At 40.9% G+C, this 16,460-nt stretch overlaps 2 protein-coding genes across 2 annotated transcripts; one reads left to right on the forward strand and one right to left on the reverse strand.

The window, feature by feature from the left end:
* Nucleotides 1-1,017: 1,017 nt before the first annotated feature.
* Nucleotides 1,018-8,831, forward strand: nelfcd (negative elongation factor complex member C/D). Its single transcript, XM_046076402.1, has 15 exons — nt 1,018-1,409; nt 2,822-2,931; nt 3,143-3,252; nt 3,392-3,501; nt 3,638-3,745; nt 4,334-4,486; nt 5,041-5,171; nt 5,481-5,646; nt 5,742-5,876; nt 6,062-6,201; nt 6,882-6,996; nt 7,083-7,178; nt 7,276-7,416; nt 8,011-8,140; nt 8,458-8,831. Exons 1-15 carry the CDS (start codon nt 1,353-1,355, stop codon nt 8,490-8,492), a joined length of 1,737 nt encoding a protein of 578 aa, XP_045932358.1. The 5' UTR covers nt 1,018-1,352; the 3' UTR covers nt 8,493-8,831.
* Nucleotides 8,832-9,289: 458 nt separating this feature from the next.
* ctsz (cathepsin Z) lies at nt 9,290-14,960 on the reverse strand. Its single transcript, XM_046076403.1, has 6 exons — nt 14,722-14,960; nt 13,406-13,569; nt 13,018-13,197; nt 12,784-12,934; nt 11,344-11,506; nt 9,290-10,137 (listed from the first exon to the last, which is right to left on the reverse strand). Exons 1-6 carry the CDS (start codon nt 14,847-14,849, stop codon nt 10,012-10,014), a joined length of 912 nt encoding a protein of 303 aa, XP_045932359.1. The 5' UTR covers nt 14,850-14,960; the 3' UTR covers nt 9,290-10,011.
* Between the last annotated feature and the right edge of the window lie 1,500 nt (nt 14,961-16,460).

The raw sequence follows: 16,460 nt of genomic DNA on the forward strand, positions 1-16,460 counted from the left end.
TTACAATAAAAACGCAACTAACTTTATTGACATCAATTAATCAACTTTTATTTTAGACACATAGGTCCATATCAGTAAAATAAGAATAAAATAATGAGGTACAATACCAGGACAAACGGTATAGAAATATGTAAGATGTCATTTCACAGAGATTAATTTGTTCCAGTTTATCCCAAAACAAGAGGAATAGGCCTACCTTGTGTCACTTTGTGTAGGCTCAGTCAAACACAACATATAATTAAGTGTAGGCCTATATTAAAATATGGTAACATATAAAACAAAATAAAACAATACAGTTATTGATATACAGACACTTAACTTACACCCGAACATTCCACAGTGCATTTTTTTAATTTGCATGGGGTGAATGTAAACAGCAGATGATAGTATGAAAGTTTCATCTTAACAATAAACAGTCTGACATTTGGGAAACAGAGTCCATTTTGACTGCGTTTGTGCACCAAGCATCATCGATGTAAAACACAGAGTCCACCTCCTCTCATCTTGCCAGTCTTGCGCTGGCAGCTCGGAACATGGACCACCTGCCGAGTGCTTGATCGGGGATGTTGATGGGGCAGGTCTCTGTAACGATGTAGGCACAACAGTCTCTAAATTCCGTTGCTTGGTCAATATGAGTCCCATTTTGTCCAGACCGGCTCTTTAGGAGCAGAATTAAGTCCAAGCTGGACCAGCATGGCTCCTCTCCTGGCTCTTTTTCCTCTCCTCTGAGCGATCACCGCACCCGCCGTGGTGGCTGGTCCAGTTGGATCGTGGTCTGCTGCTCTTTAATCCCAAAACCCCGTCTTCATCTTCCAACGATTGTAGGCCTACTTACGTCAGAGGTAACGCATGTTTTGGCAATAAAGCCAGAAAAAACACGTAAAAAACAAAAGTGTAGCTTAGCGAAGTTTGAAGGAGCTACCGGCTGCTGCTTCTAGAAGAGTTGCCGGTTGCCATAGAAAAATTAATTATTATTGTATTTTAATTTTCTTACTGTACAAATCCGGAATTAACAATTTTTGGCTAAATTGTTGTGCTTGGTTTAAATGTTTAATCATTTTAAGTTAACATACTAAATTAGTGAGAATCTAAGCTAATCAAGTTATTAGACAGTTGTGCCTGTCAGACTGATTTCGGGGAGGAAATACTTGATAATAAATGAGGGGGCGTGGCCTGCTGATCACCGCCTCGCCATTTTCCGCCTGTTGTTGTTAGCTTTGCTAGCTAAACAGGCTAGCTGAACATATTCGACCGCCCGACACCGTAAGCGGTAAAAAAATAAATCACGTCGAGATTTAAAACGTACGGCTGGATTACTGCTGCTGGTTCAACGTTGCTTCTTTCCCGTCACCATGGACGAGGAATATTACAGCAGCGCTGGAGACTGGGAGGGCCCCGACGGTAACTTGGTGAGCTCCCTACTTGTTGCTGTGTGGATGCTCAGACTGCACGAAGAGCTAGGCGGCATTAGCTTAGCTGCGGCTACACGAGCTGTGCCGACCTGTTGTGACAACAGCCCTGCATTAAGGTCCAGCTAACACTGAGATAGACGTGTCTACACGGCTGCACTGTGGAGATGTTCGGCATGGTTTGAACTCGCAGCCAGCTACAGGCTAGCAGCTGTGGACATGCATGTTAACTTCTACTTAGCCCACTGTAGCAGTAAAAACTTTATTTTATGTCTTGTCACTGCAAGTGTTGGTGCGTAAATTGTAAGTTGTTAAATTGTAGTCGCTTGTTCAGATAAACATTTCGTCGTCGATAACACAAAGCTGTGTTTAATTTTACACTGGTTTGTCAAACAATAAGTTTGTAAGTACAATTGGTGACACAGGAGACTAACGTTAGACAATAGAAAAAAACAGGAACATAGCAACTTACCTAGTGACTTATGAAAATTGTTTTGTTGTAGACGTAAACTCTTATCTTGCTGTGGAACTTAAGCTCACAATTAGTCTGCTGATGCTCAATCAGTTAAACAGCTGGAGCAGGAAATCTGATGTTGTCCATGGTGTTTGTTAAATAGCACTGTTGTTGCCATCCTGTAAGTGCCATGCAAAATACATAAAGATAAAGAGAATAGTGTGTTACTATTAAGTAAAACTAAGACAGAAGAGCTACTATAGAAGCATAAACAACAACAAATGTTCAGACACCCTCCTACATCAGGACCAAAACCTCATGCCACAAGAACAGTTTCTTCCCTTCTGCAGCTGATCTCATCAACAACGCCCTGGGCCCCCACTGACACTGACTCTCATGTCCCCCCAAACGTCTTCCTTTTAAATGTTTGCTCAGTACAAATCTGGACTGGCATTTTGCACATGGTCTCTATTACTCTTTTATAACTTGTACATCTTGTTTATTTAGTATTTTTATATTTATAGTATAGGTTTATATCTATTGGGGCGGGGCAGTGGTTAGCACTGTCGCCTCACAACAAGAAGGTTGTGGTTTGTGTACAGTAAGAAACCTTGGTCGTTCCAGGCCTTTGCATGTTCTCCCCGTGTCTGCGTGGGTTCTCTCTGGGTGCTCCAGCTTCCTCCCACCGTCCAAAGACATGCGGACTAGGTTAATTGGTGTCTCTAAATTGTCCTTAGGTGTGCGTGTGACTGGTTGTTTGTCTCTGTGTGGCCCTGCGATGGATTAGCCACCTGGGATTGGCTCCAGCCCCCTATGACCCTGTACGCAGGATAAGGTTGAAGATGGATGGTTTATATCTATTGCTACGCACATAGTCACCAAAGCACAATCCTTGTATGTGTAAAATCTACTTGGCAATAAAGCTGTTTCTGATTCTGTTTATGAATGTGTCTTTCAGGAGGATTATGTTGAAGGGGAAAATGATGGGAAAATACAGGAAGATTGTTTGCAGAAATTCTCCAGCAGGGATTACATCATGGAACCTGCCATCTTCAACACCCTCAAAACGTGAGCACCTGTTATCTCATACAAATATAATATTGAATGAATTCTGTGGGTACAGCCACTTTGCAACACACAAACCATTTCTAAATGAGAATGAGACAAAATAACTGTGAAAACTGCACAAGACGACTAGTGTTGTGACCAATGAGAGAGGGTACACAAATCATAAAGAGCCACTAAGAATTGGATGATAGAAACCATATTTTTCTTGCAGGTATTTCCAAGCAGGTGGCTCTCCAGAACATGTCATCCAGCTGCTCTCTGAGAACTACTCTGCTGTGGCTCAGACCGTCAATCTGCTGGCAGAGTGGCTCATCCAGATGGGTAAGTAGCAGACCACAAGATCCAGTGATGTTTTCTGGGCTTGGAGATGTCATTGCTGTACCAAAAAAAACCCTTCCCTTCCTCCAGCCGTTACCTGGTGACTTTTAATTAATCTGTCATTTTTTTATTGTGACTGCAGGTGTGGAGCCTGCTCAGGTCCAAGAGAGAGTAGAAAATCACCTCAAGAGTCTCCTGATAAAACACTTCGACCCTCAGAAAGCTGATTCCATTTTCACTGTTGAGGGAGAGGTGAGATTTTTGAACACGCTTCTAATTAATACAAGTAATCACAAATCCTGAACGCCATGTGCAAAAGATTTATGGATTTTAAGATGTAAGTGAAGCTCTTAACAGACCAAACCAATCCAGTACCCTGTGTTTTCAGACTCCAGCTTGGCTCGAGCAGATGATAGCGCACACCACATGGAGAGATCTTTTCTATAAGCTGGCAGAGGCTCACCCAGACTGCCTGATGCTCAACTTCACTGTAAAGGTACGGTGGTAGTGGTGGTGGTGGTAGTTGTAGCAGCAGCACAGGTCCTGGCCCCGGAGTTTAAGACATGTAATTATGCTTGGGAGTGGAGGGAGTCAATTTTACACATGTTGGTGATTTTAAATACTTCAAACTAACAATAAAGGGAACCGAGAGCTATAATTTTTGTTTACCCTTATCAGATAAATGGAAAATAGGTAAGTGCTGAAACCATTATTATATCGATTAGGCGATGAAATGAAAATTAACTTTTTTGTATTCTAACATTTTCATTTATTATGGTCATTTCAATTAATCTACAAAAATTTTGCTCATTGAATGTGATTGCATGTCACAGTAAATTAAAGGGTGTAGGTTTGCGGGGGGGGGGAAACCTACTCCCTTGTGTAAATTTAATATATTTTTGATAAAAATAATAGCAATTAGCAAACATGGTAACTTCAGATGGGATCAATATGTAGAACTGCCTCGTTTAAGTTCCTTGTTTAAGTTTTTACATTGTGAAAAAAGAAAAAGGTGAAAACAAATCTTTCAGAACAGTGTGTGTATTGTTCACGTCACATACATTTTGCGTGTGTGTGTGTTCAGCTTATTTCAGATGCAGGTTATCAGGGTGAGATCACCAGCGTGTCCACAGCGTGTCAGCAGCTGGAGGTTTTCTCCCGGGTGTTGAGGACGTCTTTGGCCGCGCTGCTGGATGGAGGAGAAGAAAACCTGGAGAAGAACCTGCCAGAATTTGCTGTGAGCTTTGTTTAACTTCTCTGTTTCATTAACCACGGTGCTGTGAAATATAAATCAGCTTTAACTCCATTAATTTATTAGTCCTGCCTCTGTTACTTTACAGCGAGGACTTCATCCTTTATATTGTAATTTCAGTACCATGCAGTCTTGACAAATAATTATCAAACATTTTGATAATTGATGTATCGTTTTTAACTCATTTATCAAGAAACACTAAATATTCACTGATTTCAATTCCTCCACTGTAAGGATTTACTGCATTTCTCTGTTTTAAATCATTGTAAATTAAATATCTTTGATTTTTGGTCAGATGAAACCATTTGAAGATGTCTTGGGTTCTGGGAAACCTCGTTGGCTGTTTTTCACTCTCCATGTCACATTTTACAGACAATGGATTATATTTTTTTCTTGATTTACCTCTTCGTCTTATGGAGTGAAAGTTTAGTCCCAAATGAAAATATCAAGCTTTGTTATATTAACACCACAGTGTGTATAAGTTAGTGCTGATCACGTGTGATGATCTCTGCTGAGCTGTTACCTTGTCTCTCCTGTAGAAGATGGTTTGTCACGGCGAGCACACATACCTCTTTGCCCAGTCCATGATGTCTATCCTCGCTCAGGAAGAACAGGGCGGTTCAGCTGTTCGTAGGATCGGCCAGGAGGTGCAGAAGTCCGCGCATGAGAGGTACCTGTGTCCCTTTTGTTTTTTTTAGCAGAATTTCACCATGATGTGCCCTCTTTGCTATTGCTTCAGGAGGTAAAATTGATGTTGACACAATTTAACCATCCAGTGGAGTCCACAGGAGCTAACTTTCAAATCTGGAACATTGATTACGGGGGGGAAAAAAAACTATACATATTATGATCCAAAGGAAGTATGTGTGTGTGTGTGTGTGTGTGTGTGTGTGTGTGTGTGTGTGTGTGTGTGTGTGTGTGCGTGCGTGTGGGTGTGCACATTTCACTACTTATTCTGTGGTTGTGGTTTTTCTTACAGAGGTCATGATGCCAGTCAGATAACCCTCGCTCTCGGTACAGCAGCAGCCTACCCTCGAGCCTGCCAGGCACTGGGTGCCATGTTGTCCAAAGGAGCCCTGAATCCTGCAGATATTACAGTTCTGTTCAAGATGTTCAGCAGCATGGACCCGCCTCCTGTGGAGCTGGTGAGGACGCAGCGTCTTTGACCCTGCTTATATGCACTACATGCTTGTTGATCAAGGTGCGGTTAACTGGAGTATTCATGTTTTCTTGTCTTTAGATCAGAGTGCCTGCCTTTCTGGACCTGTTCATGCAGTCGCTGTTTAAACCCGGATCAAAGATCAACCAAGACCATAAACACAAATACATCCACATCTTGGCCTACGCTGCCAGTGTGGTTGAAACGTGGAAAAAGGTACAGGGATGACTTTGCTGATGCATGTGCCTGTGTGACTAACTGGTTTGATTTAGATTAACTGGTTAAATTAAACTGGTTATTTCTTTACCGAATTCCCATGATACTGGTTTCATACCCTGGTTTCACCATAACTGCTGCTCCCTAAATTCTCCTTAACATGTTTTCTTCCTGTTCAATCACAGAACAAGCGAGTCAACATCAATAAAGATGAGCTGAAGTCGACTTCTAAGGCCATAGAGACTGTGCACAACCTGTGCTGCAATGAGAACAAAGGCGCCACAGAGCTGGTGGCTGAACTCGGCACTTTGTATCAGTGCATCCGGTGAGTGGACGACCGAGATCCTGTTCCTCAAAGGCCTGCAACTGGTTATTCTCTTTAAGGGGAGGGAGGTGTTTTTAATGCAATTACAAGTTAAAGATTACTTAAACAACTTGAAACCTGATGGGAATGTCAACACTGGGGTAAATCATTTATAAATGATCAATTTGAAGTGGAAAAAAAAACAAATTTACAACCAGTTGACCTGGGAAAACAATTGTATTAAAGTTTCAATACACATCTGGGAGGGAATGAAGTTGCATTGAAAACAAGTAACCTTTTTGTGATAATGACCCAGGTGTTTTTTATTGACTTCTTGCTGGGGCTGGGTATCATTTCAAAATTTCCAATACCAAGGCTGATATGAGTTATGGTACCACTACTGAAACTATCGTTATTTCAACACCATACTTGAGTATTAAACTTTTTTTTCCCAAAACCAATTTTATTTTTATTAAACTGTATTTTGTCTCAACACAAATCAGCCGCACAAGAACTTTTCCTAAGTAAAAATTATTCATGAGTGTGAATAAAAGTGTGATTTCAATCAGGAAATAGATTATTTAGTCAAAAATAAAGACACATTTTCAGACACTTTTCAGTTGTACTTAAAAAGAACTGAAGTTCGATGGCCAGCTCGCTCACTCCTGATTGATCCCCGCTCACTTCATGTTTGTGTTCAGGTTTCCGGTAGTTGCCATGGGGGTTTTGAAATGGGTGGACTGGACGGTGTCTGAGCCACGGTACTTCCAGCTGCAGACAGACCACACTCCAGTACATTTAGCTTTACTGGACGAGGTATGACTTTACTACCAGATGAAACTTTAACTTCTTCAAGACGAGCAGATCAATTCAGTGAATGAATGAATACTTCCTCCACACAGATCTGTACGTGTCACCAGCTGCTGCACCCGCAGGTCCTCCAGCTGCTCGTCAAGCTTTTTGAGACAGAGCACTCTCAGCTGGATGTCATGGAGCAGGTGTGTTTGTGCTAATGCTGTTTCTTGCAGTTTTCAACAGAAGTGGGTATGTTGTAACTGTGCCACCCATCAGCTGACAGTTTTATTTCCTCCTCAGCTGGAGCTGAAGAAGACTCTGCTGGACCGAATGGTTCATCTGCTGAGTCGTGGCTATGTCCTGCCTGTAGTGGGTTACATTCGCAAGTGTCTGGAGAAACTCAACACGGATATCTCCCTCATCAGATATTTCGTCACTGAGGTAACCGCTGCTTCTGATGTAGATTTTTGGCAAAGATATACAACGTGAGAAAGGAAGTGACCTCAATCAGAGACATTACAGGGTGTCTGCAGGTCCAGACTCTCAAATTCATCTCCCACCTCTACCATGAACTAAATATTCAACGTGTTTTGACTTGTTGACAAATCCGCTTTTAAAGCAGCTGTGGTTGGCATTTTTATAACTTTGTATATCAAATGACAATGTGAACATATGTGAAAGGGATCACTCATGATGATGAACCTAGAAAGAATAACCTGGATCTACAGCTCTCCTTCCCTTATGGGGCTTATAGAGGTTTTCAGCTCGTTGTTTAACTGTTCAGCCCCCTTATAACATTATTTTCAGCCGCAGCAGGCAGCTGTTTTCATCTGTTTTGTTTTTGATGTCTTTACTGCCCCCAAGTGTCCAAAAATCAGTTATAGCAGGTTTAATGTCTGTCAAGTGACCATAATTGAAAACAGGCCTTTTTTACTGCTGTTTACAAATATTACATACTCAAGTAAATATTTGTAACATGCGCATTCAAACAAACAACAGAACAAACTAATTATACTCCATTGTTTCTCTTTATAGGTGCTAGATGTGATAGCACCTCCCTACACATCAGACTTTGTTCAGCTCTTCCTGCCCATCCTGGAGAACGACAGCATCGCAGGAACCATCCGCACAGAGGGAGAACATGACCCGGTTGCGGAGTTCATTGGTAAGTGATGTGCTAACATGTTAAGTGAGTCTACTCTCTATAGGTGGGTGACAAATGAAAGGAAAAAAGCGATAAAGTGTCTTAGTGGAGTCAGGCTACCACGAACCTCCAGAACTAACTATGGATATACTGAGGGGAAAACCATTTCCATGTGCAACAAATAAGAGCTTTGCAGGTACACAGAAATAAGTTGGAAGTGGATTTCATGCATCAACCCTGACAGTAAAGAGATTGTGAAATCACATCTGTTTAAACGTCCTTTGTAATCATTGTCTTGGAAGCACAATAATGAAGGTGATCATTTCCCGGTTTTTCAGCTCATTGCAAGTCAAACTTCATCATGATAAACTGATGAGGAGTGGATGCTGAAAATGTTCCTGTTAGAGATTGTACCAAGATCTAACAGCGACAGAAGATCTGTTATCTCCATGATAACCCAAATGCTCTGCTTGATGAAGCACATTGCTCGGAGATGGACTCTTCAGTTTGACCAAGAAACAATTAGTTTCTGTTGAGGCAACAAAAAGGCAACTGTGAAGGAGCTGATGGGAAAGTACAGTAACAAGACAGAGCGGTCGAAGCAGAAGCCTCTGAAGATGCAGCTATGTTTTCTTCTTCTTCACATGTATATTTGATTTTCTATATTTTATGTTGGTTCGAGCAGTTTTAAAATAAAAACCTGAATATGTAATCCTTGCATTTTGTTTTTACATTTTTATCAAACATCACTTTGTGCTCAAAAGCACAGCAGTAAAAACTAGTTCCCCATTATGGATCAAGACTTTCACATTATGGGACAGATTAAGTCTATTCATTTTCTCATGTGCATAGGGTTAAAAATAACATTGATCTTATCTGAATGTTGATCTGAAACTTACAAATCAGCATCAATTGTGTTTTCTGCAGAGCTACTTTAACTTTCACAGCGTCCACACGGTTAGAACAGTGGTGTGGTTATAATTTGATAAGCCCATGCAATGGGTACATACAGTAGATACATTATGCTGCAGGAGTGGGCTGAGAAGTTTCTTAAAAAAAATAAATTTACTAATCATCACCATAGGAATCCAAATGTAAAAGAGAAATAGTGAACCTTTTCAGCCCTATAGACGGAGCATGACTGATACTCAGGACAGACTGTATGGAGCATCACTTTTAAATGTTGGGTTTATTGGCAAAGTTTGACACTAAACAACAGGTTGCAATTCTTGCATAATTTCTGATGTGTAGATTGTTCAGCGTGAAAAATGGCAAATTACATAAACCTATACTTGACTGCAAGTTCACATAAGGCACACGTAAAGTTCTTTTCAGTTTGTGTGTACAAATCCTTTATCAGTGTTGTAGTGCAATATTTTCAATAAATTAACGCCACACACTGAAAACATTCAGCGTTGGAGCCGTACAGGACAAATTATAAAAACTGTTCTTTGGCTGAGTCAGTATGTATTAAAAAATCCAAACTATGAAAAGCTGTCTATGGCCTCTTTAAGGTAAATGTCTTCTGTGAGTCTGTAATGGCCACTCGGCATGCAGTACTTTAATTTTGCAAATAGCAAAGAAATCAATTGTACAGTTTCACTCCTCCCATTCAATGTAAATGTTTCTGACCATTACACTGCCTGCAGACCTCACTGGTAAAAAACAAAAATTAATCAGAACATCTGCATTGATTCAAGCAGGTCTGATATCCAGCTAGAAAATACCCTCCCATTTCCCCTCCCCGAGTAACAGATAATATAACAAACATCTGTATAAAGTAAAATCTTCCCTTATCAACATTTTTCATAAAAAGTTTTACTCTGCCCGAGACAAGAAGACAAATGCGAGTGTGCAGTGACGACCTCTGATACTGCAGCTACCGGTGTCCTCTACAGGTACTCCTTGGGGACGATTGGGTCTCCGAACATGCAGTCCTCCTCCACCGCCAGGTTGTACTGGCTTCCACTTCCTCCCTTGTAGGCACTGGTCACGATCCTGAGCCAACCTTTCTCACCCTGAGGAGAGCGGGGAAAGCAATCTGCAACTTCAGTTCAATTCAGTTAAATTTTATTTATATAGCACCAAATCACAACAACAGTTATCTCAGAGCGCTTTTCATAAAAGAGCAGGGCCCTGTTTCAGAAAGAAGGCTTAAACTCAGCTTATCCCTGAGCTCTGGGTTGATTGAGCCTGAGGTGGGAAACTCTGAATTACAGATACTACGATTCACCATGGTAACGGGTAAATAAAGGCAGAGCCTCCATTTCAAATCGGGTGAAGCTAGAAATATGAATGCGGACCATGACAGGCTCTAAAACGCAGGAGTGGAAGAAGGATCAATGCGTTAATATTAGGCTACTACACAGTGTTGCTCATTCATCATTTACCAGACTGGACTTTCCTTAATAAATTATAAAGTGCTACAGCCCATTAAATTTGATTTTAAATAGGAAGGCTATATTTATTAAGCTCTACAACATTACTATTAGAAGTTTTAAATATGCTTGCACCTTCGTCGGAATTCTCTTCTCCCCAAAAGGCCTAACGTTACACCTCTGTTAAACACACCGGCTTGCCCCACCTCTCTGTCTCCCCCCTCGCCCGTCTACTCCACTTTCTCCATCAGCAGTACGTTTTATAAAGTCGCCTAAAAGACACAGAACTCGTCTTTTTACACCCTCGATCCGTTATCACGGCAGCAGGTGAGCCGCTTGTGGGCTTGTTAATGACGCAGCCTATCAAACAACATCTGCACCTGTGTTCACTGCTGATTTACCTCGTCCATCCCGATGTTTCAATGTAGACATCGCCCAACGAGCGAGCGAGAGAGAGAGAGCGAGAGCGAGAGCGAGAGCGAGAGAGAGAGACTATTCAGATAATTGATCAATCATTGCCAAACATTTCCACACTTCTCATTTGTAAGGATTTCCGGGTTCCCCCCCCCATCTTATGGGATATTGATTGAGAAAATAATTATTTCACTAATTGATTGTTAAAGCTAAATTATCTAATTAACTCATTTAGGTTTCAATATAACAGTGTCGGTTATTTCACAGGGGCTGTGCAGTTAAAGCTCAACTGGAAAAAGGAGATTTGTTTCTTCAACTTGTCAAGGGGAATTAACTCAGAGAAACAAGTCGTCTTTCAGTAAGCAGGGTCCATAGATCTGACAACTATTCCCACTTTCACTGCGTGATCTTTTATGTTTGAGAAGGACTTACCCATGGCTCTCCCCAGGAGTTGCGTACAATCCAGTATTCAACGTTGTTCTCCACTCCCCATCCTGCCACTGACACGATGTGGTTGATGAAGGGACTCTCCTGATATTCAGAGTAGAGGCCTCCGGTGTAGGCATCCAGCGTATCTGTGGCCATAATCCCACAACTGGAGAAAACATCCACCATACATTACTTACTGGGTAAATTATTGAAGTCAGATAATGAAGAGCTGCACAGGCATGAAGACATGTATACACCATAATGCAACGGAGTGAACTAGCAGTTGTACAATAGCCAACAGTGTGCTTTGGAGGAACCGAGCAGCTGAAAGTTAATGTCTATGTGAAGCATTTTAAATTGCAGATCCTCTAGTTCGGCCCGGTTTCTATCCCCCAAACTGATCACTGAACAAGATACAAGGAAACAATACAGGATAAATGCTAATGACTGGTTATCCTCCATCTTATGGGATAAACTGTAACAGCTTGGTGATCCCCTAACTGGCGCAGGTCAGATGTCAGGTCATCATTTTCCAAGTGTCCAGTATACTTTGGTTTATGATTAAATACCAGTAAAACTAATGACATTCCCATCATCCTCAGCTGTTCTTTGTGTTAAGTGCTAATTAGCAAATGTTAGCGTGCCAACACACAAAACCCACATTACAGCTTAAAGAGGGGTGTGTGTTGCCTTGATTGACAGGTCTCTTGGACTATCAAATGTAGTTGTAGCAGCTGCTACTTGCTTGTCACACATCAGACTCCAGCCTGTTGCCCAAAGTAAAAAAACCCCACCATTTTTAATACATTATCACACTACCGGACTGCAAACTGTAGCGTACTTCTCATACAGTTTGTGATCAGCCATGACTAATCTTAATAACATCTGTGCTTTTCTACTCTAACATGTAAAAATGTCTTCTGTGAAACAGGTCTATTGAAAATGTTACCATTTTGTCAAGCAGATGATACTGTATGTTTTTGTTAAGGGTGCCAAAAACAATTATAAGCTGTTGGTTTATAAAATGTCAGAAAATTCTGTAAAGAAAAAGAAAAAAAACAAAAAACAGGTTGAGCCCAAGCTGACGTCCTCAAATGTCTTGTTTGTCCACAACCCAAACATATTTACTTTACTGTCATAGAGGAGCAAAGAAACCAGAAAATATTCACAATTACAGAATTGTGACTTTTTCCTTTATTTTGTTTTTCTTAAAACAGATTATATAAATTGTTAGAGATTAATTTAATAGTTGGCAACAAACCGTTGCAGCTCTAGTTTGGTTTATGTGGGTTCCTCAGTCTTTGGGGGTTTGCATCTTAATGTAAAGCACATTGAGCTTACTTGTAATTAAATGTCTTTGGTATTTCTTAAATATATTTTAGAAAGCTAACAGAGAGGGATGTCTAATGCTCCACAAAGGAAAAGCATAAATAAGTCGCAAACCTGATCGGTCCTCTGGCGTAGATCTCAGCCATCATCTTCTCCCTCCCGCTGACCTCTCCAAAATCTCCCACTTTCCACAGGGTGTAGTTCTTTACAATATTGCACACGTTGAAGGTGGTGCAGGTGCCACATTCGTTGAAGGGTTTGCAGTCTTCACAGATGTACACAGAACATGCACACATCAAACTCAGACAGTGATTGTGACCTTTCCTTTGTGCACTGAAGGACTCTTACCCTGGTCTATAGCCTGGTAGTTGTTGCAGGTCTCATCTGGGATCCCGTGTTTGTTAGCGTACTCCCAAACTCCGGTGTGATCTCCTCCGTTGCAACTGCCGGCATCACCACAGTCGATCACGTGCTGGACAGACAGATAGGCAGACGGCCACGCCCCTTTGCGCTTGATGTTGATGCGGTCTGGTGAGAGAGCAAACACACATTAAGATTTAATATTAATGACAAATACAAAGCACGACAGCCACTTCCTGTTATTTAAAGTCACTTCTGTGTAAAGAGGAACGGGAACTGCCAATCTATATTAAAATGTTTCTGAACAGTCATGTGAGGACCTGCTGTTCCACACCACCAACAAACCACTATTATTCAGCATGTTTTGAAATCATACCTGCCATAGCACTGGTGCTACCATGGGCCCAGCAGGAGCCGCAGTACTGGGGAATGTGCTGGTTGCGGGTCGTGCTCACATAGTTGATGCCATCAATGTTCCTCCAGTCCCATGACTTAGGCAGATCAGAAATGTTTATGTACTCATGAGGACGAGGAGCTGTCCTGTAAACAGACACGTCATTAGATACATCAGTTTTGCAACAGTAGTACACTCAATACAATAATACAGATGGATAAAAAAAAAAAAAAAAAAGCATAATTGATCGATTTAGGTAATTGAAAAAAAATTACAGATTATTCCACATAGAAAATAATCATTAACTGCTGCCATAGACATCAATGACCTGAGGGAAAGTTTACCGAAGTAAAAAAATATGAGGTCATTTAGAAATCTGCCAATTATTTTGTCAACTAATCTCATGAAGACATTAAGTGCCTTGTTTTTGTACTGTCTAAAACAAAGACATCCAGGATGTAAGAAAAACAGCACATTTTAACATTTGTGGAGCTGAAACCATCAAATTATTAACATATTATAGGGATTTATGCATGAAAAGGGAGACTTTTCAATCAGTAATTATCAAAATAGTTAGATTAATTTTCTGTCAACTGACTAATAATTTTAGCTCTATAGGCAATGTCAGATTTTCAAAACTCAAACCTAAACGTTGTTCATCCATAGCTTTAGGGCTGATATTTGATATTCATCTTGAAAACTTTAAATAACATTTTTAAAAAAAACCCACTTCATATCCTTGAGCATATTTTATAGGCTACTGTATGTGCAGTAGTGACAGCTTTTACGGTCGGCAGATAAAACAACTTTGTTAGTTAAATGTTCTGAAATATCGTTTTTTTATTAAAAAGGTTTTATTTTAAAATGCAGTTTATATGGCAATGAGTCATCAGGGTTCATAAGCTACTTCCTCAACCTGTGAGCCTCGTGATTTGTAGAAAGTAATGCCTGTCTATTTGGTTTCGTTTTACTGCCACAAAGGAAATCGAGAAGGAAATTAAACCAAAACACCCTCGATGACCTTTCGATTTTACCATCAGTTAAAACTGCACTATCAAAATGGCAGATTTGATTTGGCTTTAGGTAAATGTGTGAAGCACTGTAAATGCTGCAGGGATATGCCAATGCCTACAAATCTTGTTGTCCAGACGCAAGACAACGTGTTTGTTTGGTACACACACCACTAATATCTGTTGCTAAAGAAAACTTAGCTCGGTAAGATATCAGCCTCTTTACGTTTCTTCGTAACTCATGACAGACTTATTTTTATTAGCACACGACGAATCTGCTCGACTTACTTCAGTCCAAAGTTGTTTCTGGTGGGCTTGCGGACATAGCACGGCTGCTTCGGGTTAAAAAATACTCCGGCGTGCACACAAGCCAGCACGACGGACAAGAGGACAACAAGCACAGCTGTCCGAGACATCTTCAACACCGAGGAGCAGACGAAGAGGAGAGGACAAGATCAAGGCTGGCGTCGTTAGCAGTGACTGCCTCAACACTGGTGTATTCGTGGGGTAAAGTCCTGATAAACAGCCGGTACAGATAATACAGTCATGTGACCTGTGAATGACGCCATACACGCATGTGATTTACAAGGAAGTCACAAAAAATAGAGGGAAAAACTGAAAACCAAAAAGCCATGCTAAGGCAATTTAATAAAACCGAGATTAAGCTTTAAAATGTTGGATAGGGCGTTTTTCTTTATGGGATTAATGTAATCCACTGAATGTTTTTCACATCTCAAATTGATTTGCAGTCATTGATTATAACAGGCAAACCTCTCACTCTTATGCCATTTATCACTACAACCATGTCACACATAAAGAAAGGTGACCGGATCGATAATAAAAAGGTGAAGGTGGACATAAAATCTAATGTAATGCAAAAATACAGCACTGTCGTACTACAGTGCCGTCACTAACCTACTGAAGCTGCACCAAGTCTCAGCAGGTTGACTTGTTAACTCAGTGTCACATGAAGAGCGCAGCAGCACTTCAGTCCTCTCTTAGTGTTGTAGTCAAGACCAAGACCAGAGTTTACCATTGACGGCAATGTCTCGATAATGAGTAAAGATTACTACAGTAATCTCCTTCCCCCACCACCCTGCCACCCGCCCCGCACAGCCGCTATCCGTCCAAAACATCGTCGGACTTGCCACTAGCAAGATTGCTCAAAACGTTGCCCCGTGTATCATCAGCTTAAGAGCTGAAATCAACGTAAGCATCTTTATTCAACACTCCTTTTCCATGCTTACCATCGCGGTTAGGGGAGACAGTCGTTAACGGTAGCACATTTTTAATTAGCGTTATTGGTAGCATTTAAAGCAGTAAGTTTTACATCCAATCAGAGTTAGGATTTTAACAAATAAATCAGACAATGCAAAAGCAATTTATTGATATTCCCAGTTATGGTCTTGAAATAAAATCCCGACTCCTCAATGATCAAGACCGAGATAAGACCAAGACCATTAAAAAGTGGTCTTCAGACCGGTCTCGATTACTACAACACTACTGACTGTTACTAAACTGCTGTCTTTGTTACTGGATGTGTTGAAAGTGAAAACCCACTATTTTGTGATTATCCATTATAAAGATTTGTCTCTGGTTGTAAAACCATGAAAAGGCAGTAAAGCAGAGCTACTGAATTATTTTACATCCCCAAAAGAGCACAGATAAGACTTCAGGAGGACTGTTAGAAAAGAAAAAAAAACACCCTACTGACAGATCTTGAGCAGAGTAAAATTTGCCACAGGTAACAACATTCATGTTTTGATGCTATGAACTACTTAAATTTAATTTAGGATAGGTTAAACTTCAGGTGGAGAGGTTGCAAATTAATTCCTGACTGTGGAAACTGAGACTGAGGGTCTACTTTAAAGCCTTTTCCTGAGCCTTTAACCACACCTCTCAGGAGATGGGAGTTTGCTCAGCTAGAGTTGTAATTCTCCCACAAGCATTTTGGATTTTGGTCAGATGGCACCGCCTTTATTAAGAGACAACATGATTGTCACATGGGGGGGGGGGGGGGGGGGGGG

Source organism: Micropterus dolomieu, linkage group LG18 (assembly GCF_021292245.1).
Source record: "Micropterus dolomieu isolate WLL.071019.BEF.003 ecotype Adirondacks linkage group LG18, ASM2129224v1, whole genome shotgun sequence".
Lineage (NCBI taxonomy): Eukaryota > Metazoa > Chordata > Actinopteri > Centrarchiformes > Centrarchidae > Micropterus > Micropterus dolomieu.